The following is a 7973-nucleotide window of genomic DNA, read 5'->3' as shown; positions in this document are numbered from 1 at the left end:
AGATAGTTACATGGAAATATCTAGAAAGCAGTTGGAAGTTCAGGTTTGAGCTCAGGAGGCAGAAGGAGGAACTAGGCAGGGATTGGAGAGTCTGTCAGCACATGGACAGAACTGAGCACCCTGGGAGAAGGTAACTTGCCAAAGGAGAAGGTGGGAAAACAAAGGAAGAGCTGGCAGGAAAGAATTCTAGCCTCATGGATATTTAAGGGATGGACTAAGAGAAGTCTGCGAAGCAGACAAGAAGCAGAGATCAGGGATGGACAGAGAACCAAGAAAGAACCAGGGAACTGAACCGCTGCTTTGAGAAGAAAGGGTAACCACGTGCTTAGAGCTACAAAGAGCAATGGAATTAAAAATTAGGAGGGAATGGAAATAGGGCAATTTCAGTTTCAAATAAAGTGGCAGGGGCAGAAGTTGGATGATAAGGGGCTAAAGAGGGAAAGTTAATTGAGAAACTGGACATAGTAAATGTAGATTATTGTTTCAAAAAGTCTGTTGTTGGGAGAAGGAAGAAAGTTAGAGCATTCGCTTGGGTGGATGATAGGACAAAAGGAAAATTGTTTTAATTTGAGAGAACTTGCTCATTGAGAGGAGTCGCCAGTGACGAGAGAGATTAAAGATCCCAAAGAAAGAGAGGATGACTGATGGCTCAAGGTCTGTCGGAGGAATGGAAGGGACGGGGCAGAGAGCCCTCGTGGAGAGCTTTGCCTGAAGTGAGAAGAGCAAGAGACACAGAGGTGGATCTTCACAGGTGAGTTGTAAGTGAGATGGGAGGCAAGTGGAGGTTGCTACCCAGCAGCCTTTCTTCTCTGTGAAGATTAGGGAAGATCATCTTTTGATAGGCAGTGGGGTCTTGGGGAGAGCGGTACAAGTTTCTGAAGAGTTTTGTAGGGGACGCATGAATCCCCAGACTCTCCTGGAGAAGCCACCTCACAGGGATATCCCACCTCCTGAGGAATAGGCTCTCAACAGGAGCTTTTCTCCTCTGACCTGCCCTATATCCCTTCCCCTGAGCTAGCCGCTGGCTGGCCGAGACAGGCCCCCTAAGAAGTTCTCATTCATTCTCTAGGTATTTGCTGAACATCCACTCAGCCCAGCCTTACTTCTCTAGGAAACATACCCTCCCTCTCTCCACAGGGCTTTCAAACCTTCCGCACACTTTTCAGACCCCCCACTCCCACCCCTTCCCCCCAAATCCAGCAGAGGACCCCACTGCTTTCTTACTTTATAGGGAACACAGAAACCATTAGACTCATCTGCCGCTGCACTCTCCTGCTACAAAGTAATGCTGATGCAGCATTCTAAAACTGCAGTTTAATTTAGGGGAGTCTTGATCAGCATTTTTTTTAATGCAATAAATAGTATAGAAAATAGTGACTATTGCACTAAACCTTCTCTTCCAATTACAGCACATCTGTTACTATGGGTTGACTTCAAAAAGTTTGTGTGTGTTAGAAAACTTTCATAATAAAAAGTTCAAACACCACCACCCCAATAGAGAAGCTGTCTCTCCTATCTATGGCTAATTCTTGCACCTGTGTTTTGGGTCCCATCCCCCTCCAGGACAAAACAAAAACACGTCACTGGGTCCTCCCATCCCCCCAGTTACTTGCAATTCGCCTTTCCAGTCAAACTTCTCCAAGGGGTTACCTCCATTTGTCTTTAGCTCCTTTGCCCCACTCCCACCCTTACTTCTCACCCCTGCAGTTGTAACAGCCTGAACAGAAGTGACTTCATTTTGTTAGGCCTTCGAATTTAAAAACTTGTCCTCTACTGTAACCCCAAGCTACATAGCCTGCAGCTAATTGCCAAAATACAATGACTCTTGCTCTCACATTGTATACAAATAATTACAGGGAAAATTATTAACCCGGATGGCCATTTACTACCTTACTAACCTGCTCTTATTTGAGAATAACAGGAACTGAGCCCATGGAGAACGAAGTATGACGCTGGTCAACTCCCACCTGAGAAGTTCCTTGAAACACTCAAGCATATCTGCACGTCCGCACTTGGTTACCATGAATCAACTTTCCACCCCAGACCCCTATAAAACCCTTCGGCAAACCTGGGAGAGGCGGAGATGGTCTCTGAGACATAAGTCCACCATTTCCAGGCTGCCGGCTTCCCGATTAAAGGCTACCTTTCCTTACACCAACACTTGTCTCTCAATTATTGGCTACTGAGCAGCGAGCAAGCGGACCTTTGGGGTTTCAATAACACAGTCTGCCTCCCGCCCCCAGCAGTCCTCTGGCACTGACACAGCTCTGTATAGTCGCCAGTGATCCCCACAAGCTCATACCTTTAGAGGACACTTTTCAGTGTTCACTTGACTTCTCTTTGCTAATTCGTACTCATCCTTTTAGCCTCAGCTCAACCCCCTCCGAAACCTTCACTGACCTTCCCAACAAGGTCAACTTCCCCCGACTTCCACTAGTGGACTCCCTGTATCTCTTTCCTTTGTAACAGTTGTCAGTTGTCACTGTTACAGTTTTACATGTTTGTGTAATTATTTGCTCAGATTAGGCCTCTTCAAGGAGGATAGAGAATATGTCTGTCTTTATTCACCTTGACAACCTTAGGGTCTCCCTGTCTCAGTGCTGGGCAGTTAATGCTTAATAAATAGATGTTAGATAAATAAACAGGTGCCAGCCTCTGTGCTAGACATTAAGTGTACGACGATGAAAAAAGTTCCAGAAGGTAAAGGGTGTTGAAGGGGAGGAGAGAGCCAGGGGCAAAAGCGGAAGGAAGAGGCTGCTCCTGTCCTGCTTCCCAGACAATTTGGAGCCTTTTCAGCAACAGGACATGCCTTCACAGCTGTCATCTTTCACTGTCTTTGTGCCAGAAAAGTCAACGACCAAGGTAGGAAGATTTGCCTAACGTTTGATACTTAGCATATATAGCTCTTTAATGAAAGTGTCACATTATATTCAATGTATATATACTGTATATTTAATGCTTACTGAAAGATAAACAGGTGATGCCTCCCTCTGGAATTAAGCTACTAGAAAACAGGGTCTGGATTTGTTTGATTTGCCTAGACACGACTGGCATCTTCCACCTGCACAGTGTCTCTAATAAACTCCATAGAATACCAAAGGACCTTTTTCCTTTGCTGTCTACCTATACCCAAAGACTATTTTATTTTGCTTAAATGCTTTTGCTTCTTAGTTATTTATCTCCTGAGGCATATAGCTGCAAATATAAGATTCACGTTATGACATTAAAGATCAAATAAATACAACAAATATTCAAAATCTAACAAAAACTGTCTGAGGTTGCAACCAGCAAAATGCAGACTGTGGGAAACTCCACTGAGCAAAATGATCGAGTTTCTTCAGCAAAACTGCGAGAGGAAGGAACCCACACACTGGAAGTGATTTAAGAGACAGGATAACTAGACACATTGTATGGAACTTGTTTGGATCCTTATTCAAATAAAATAAATTAAAATGGAAATTATAAGATATTTACAGAGATGTAAGTATGGAAGTCTGATGATATTAAGATAAATTTTTTATGCCTTGGAGTGTGGTGATGGTAATGTGGTTATGTTAAAAGGCAAGTCCTAATCTTTTAAAGATATATACTGAAATACTTATAGATTGTAAAACATGAAATAATATAATGCTGGGATCTGCTGTAAAATAATCCGGGTGGGGTGGGGTGGGATGGGGAAGTGACTAGAGTTTTATTAGAAACAAGATTGTCAGTTGGTAATTGCTGAAGCTGGGTAGTGGGTACATGAGTTCCCATACCACTCTGGTAACACTCTCCATTTTATGTATGTTGCAAATTTTCAAAAAGTTAAGAAGTAAATCGAACCAACAAATAGAACCCTAAAGTATCTAAACTGTTAGTTAAGTAAATGTTACAGTCCATAATACCTTAGAGTTCTTGCATTTTTCAAGATGTCTACAAGAGAACAGTACTTTGATTCACAAGCCCTTTGAGGTACCATTGAAAACAGAATGTAGAACTCTCAGCTGCTTGCTTTTTGCCACATTTCTACAGTAATGCATCCCCCACTTTCCTTCCATCAGAACAGGCACTTACCATTGGCAAGCTGGGATCCATTTCAAGGATGCACGCCGAATTGACAGCCCTTAAATATCAGAAAGAGGATGCAAATATAGTCTTGCAATGCCATCGGTTTCCCAGCCTTCCTAGTGCTTTTGAACTGCTTTATGTCCATGTCTTGACCACCAACCTCGGCCTGCAGCTGAGCTGGAGGCTGTAAAGGACTGTCAAGCCAATGCTTCACCATGGCCACACCACTGACCCCTGTCCACTCTCACTTGTGCCTCACCTTCGTCTTTGAAACTGCCCCCAACACACTAGATCAACTGGGTGACCTGTCAATTTTTGTTCTTTACCACTCCGTTCCTCTTAAAAGTTTGAACTAGACAACTTAAATACTCAGAAACTTCCAAAGTATACTAGACTACGCAAAAACCTGTTGATGGGCAGAAATGAAGTTTTGAAAGGGTTTAATGACATTCAATTCCACTTAGATACAACCAACACTTGCAACCACCCCTAGATTCACTACAGCTAATACAGGAATGTAACCTGACTCCAGCTGCAACTGCCAAGGACAACGAACCTTCTTTGGCTACAAACTTTCTTAATTTGACTGGTCTGGTTCAACCACTAAAAAACTTAAGGGCAGCAGGTCGGGTTTTGTTTTCTGTTTTTTTTTTTCCTAGTAAAATAAGTGTTCTCTAAACCTTCTTTGGTTAAATCAATATTTCATAAATCAGCTATTGCATTCTTCTATATGACTTGGACATCATAACCAGCTATATTTCATTCACCGGCCTCAGACTCATACTTTTGTGAAATAAACCTGCTTTTTCGGGGGGAAAAAAAGCAAAAACAAAAGCCTCACCTATCTCGCCCATGAAACAAACAAATTAAAACGATGACTATATATTAAAAGCGGAAGCACCGTTTTTTTCTCTGTACCCTTCTTTCCACCGGGTACGCGAATACACACAAACACACAAATCACCACCCCCCGCGCGGAATTTACCACGCGGTGTGACCAGTGCTGACTCTCAGCGGAGAAATACTCTGTTCAACCCGGGAATTTGTGTGTTTTGTTTTTGTTTTTGGTTTAAATGGGAAGGAAAGGAGGAGAGTGGGGCGTGAAAATTGGAGACGAGTCTTACTTCAGATTTAATTCAATAGTCTAGTTTCCTCCCATCTTTCTCTATCAAAATACAGGTGTATAGGTGAAATTTCAAGTTTCTAGGGCAGTTAAATACCCCAATTTAAAACGATGGAGGCTGGGAACCGGGGTGGAGACAAGGGTGAAACCGAGGACGGGAAGGGCGGGCCGGGCCAGGGGGGCCCAGGAGCTCCGCACGGCTGCACCGAGCACGCGAGCTTGCGGCGCCCGAGCAGCCGGCTGCGTCCGGGCTCCCGCCCGGCCCGCTGCCTTGGGTGTTTGCCAGTGACTGCGCCGTCTTGGCTGCCCACTCACACCTCGGGTTGGTCCCCACTTTAGGCTAGGCTCATTCACTTCCGGGACAGATCCCTCCCACCACCTCTACAAATAATATACCCTTTCCCCCATCGCTTTCCTAAAGACCGACGGCCCTGCACGCAGCCGCAGATCCCGGGGCTGGGGTCTCACCCCAGCGCGGCCAGAGGCGCCCAGCTACGAAGGGAGTGGCCGGGACGGAGCGCGGGGGAGGAAGAAGACGGAGTGTGGAATCTCACCCTCCCCGCCCCCACCCCTCCGACTGCAGCAATTGGCCAAAAAAATACTAGTCTGTTTTTAGACTCCCCCAAGGCCCCCGATCCCGGCTGCAGTAAGGAGCCCCGTTTCTCCAATCGTGCTGCCCCTCGCCTTCTCCCCCGCAGTAACTGCCGTGGGGACCCAGGAGCCCCCAGGCCGCGCGGAACTGCAGTGGACGGGGGGCGGGGAGGAGGATGAGGGTTAAGAGGCGGTAGGAATGGGCTGGGGGAAGGGGTGGTAGAAAGGAAAAGAAAAAACCAGAGACATGCAAGCGGCTCCCTAGCCAGATGTTCCAGCTGCCGCTTCCTCCGGCGCGGGCCGGGCGGTGCAATATCCCCCCCCCTCCATCTTTCTCACCACTACCTGTACCCCCACCCACCACACGCACACACTCCCCCCGCCAGTAGCAGATCTCCGGCCTGTAAGGGGGTAGTAAGGAGAAGCTGGGGGGAGGGGGAGGCCTGCGAGTTTCTAACCTTGTTCTTATAAACAAACCCACATGTGCAGCTGCCGCTGCTGCAACTCACCCCACAATCCCGGATATAAGTCCTGCCCCTTTAAGAAGAAAAAAGCTTCCCCCGCCCGCCTCCCACCCCACCCATCCACAAGGACCTTTGTCTCCCCACCCCGCCTTGTCAGTTGGCCCCGCCCCGTCTCCCGGCCCCCTCCGACGCGAAGGAACCAATAGACGAAGAAAATAAGGCCGGAGCATGACGTCATCTTGGCCGGCCAATCACAAGAGGCGTTGGTGGGAGGCCTCATGAAGGGCGCTCCCGGAGGAAGGAAGGCAGGAGAGAGGAAGCTTGAAGTCAACATGGAGGCTGCCAGTTGCTCCGCAGCTACTGTAGGGAACGGGGATATGGGGTCCCAGCGGGACCTGAGCCTGGTGCCTAAGCGGCTTCAGAGACGCGAACAGGAGCGGCAACTGGAAGTGGAAAGGCGGAGGCAAAAGCGGCAGAACCAGGAGGTGGAGGAGGAGAAGAGCGAGTTTTTCGCTGCCGCCTTCTCTCGGGAGCGAGCGGCTGTGGAAGAGCTTCTGGAGAGCGGGGAGTCGGTCGAGCGGCTGGAGGAGGCAGCCTCTCGGCTGTATGGCCTGCAGAAACTTCTCAACGACTCGGTTTTGTTCCTAGCTGCCTACGACCTGCGGCAGGGACAAGAGGCGCTGGCGCGGCTGCAGGCGGCGCTGGCCGAGCGGCGCCAAGAGCTGCAGCCCAAGAAGCGTTTCGCTTTCAAGAACCGGAAGAAGGATGCTGCTTCGGCCACCAAAGCAGACGCGGCTCCTGGCGCCCCGGCGGCTGAAGGCATCCTGGCCTCCCCGTTGCCCTTGAAGGAGGAGAGAGGCTTCGGCCCCAGCTGGGTCTGCGGCTTTTCCAATCTGGAGTCCCAAGTCTTGGAGAAGAGAGCCGACGAGCTCCACCAGCACGACGTTCTTTTGACCGAGCTGAGCAACTGCACGATCAAACTGTATGGCAATCCCAACACCCTGCGGCTGACTAAGGCTCGCGGCTGCAAGGTGCTCTGCGGCCCCGTGTCCACCTCTGTGTTCCTGGAGGACTGCAGTGACTGCGTCCTGGCCGTGGCCTGCCAACAGCTCCGCATACACACTACGAGAGACACCCGCATCTTCCTGCAGGTGGTCAGCAGGGCCATCGTGGAGGACTGCAATGGGATCCAGTTCGCCCCTTACACCTGGAACTATCCGGGGATCGACAAGGACTTCGAAGGCTCTGGTTTAGACAGAAGCAAAAATAACTGGACCGACGTTGACGATTTCAACTGGCTAGCCCGGGATGTGGCCTCCCCAAACTGGAGTATTCTTCCTGAAGAGGAGCGAAAGATCCAGTGGGACTAAACAGTTGTCACTCTGTTCTTCACTCCTATCAAAATGCTTTCCATGTAGGACTGCCTCTAGTTAACGGGACCCCGAAGTTTACTTATTCTTGTCATACTGTATATGTTTTCAGTATTTTAATGCTTGAGATTGTGATAGGCTTCTACTTGTAATTTCAATTAAATTAATGACAGGTTTAACACTGAAAGCATTTTTGCTGTTTTGGTAATGTCTTGGAGCTTTTATTTGACTACGACAGTGTGAAGCAACAAGGGGAAAAGTCTGGTTGTGTTGGGTTTTGAAGATTTGTACTATTTAAAACATCACAGTGCATGATAAAGTAGGCCTTCAATAACTCCTTGTTTAATAAACGAATTCAGTAGGGCTGTAGTAGGA

The 7973-nt window shown here is 48.1% G+C and overlaps 1 protein-coding gene across 1 annotated transcript; it reads left to right on the top strand.

Annotated features, from left to right (window-relative positions):
• Positions 1-6538: 6538 nt before the first annotated feature.
• On the top strand, positions 6539-7766 carry TBCC (tubulin folding cofactor C). Its single transcript, XM_063097950.1, has one exon. The coding sequence runs from the start codon at positions 6561-6563 to the stop codon at positions 7596-7598; it is 1038 nt and encodes a 345-aa protein (XP_062954020.1). The 5' UTR covers positions 6539-6560; the 3' UTR covers positions 7599-7766.
• The last annotated feature ends 207 nt before the right edge of the window (positions 7767-7973 follow it).

The sequence above is a fragment of the Cynocephalus volans genome, chromosome 5, assembly GCF_027409185.1.
Source record: "Cynocephalus volans isolate mCynVol1 chromosome 5, mCynVol1.pri, whole genome shotgun sequence".
Lineage (NCBI taxonomy): Eukaryota > Metazoa > Chordata > Mammalia > Dermoptera > Cynocephalidae > Cynocephalus > Cynocephalus volans.
The sequence above is the reverse complement of the archived record's forward strand: the minus strand, read 5'-3'. Positions and strand labels throughout refer to the sequence as shown.

Coding starts and splice junctions, on each gene's coding strand:
- TBCC (XM_063097950.1), top strand. CDS start 6,561: ATGGAGGCTGCCAGTTGCTCCGCAGCTACTGTAGGGAACGGGGATATG.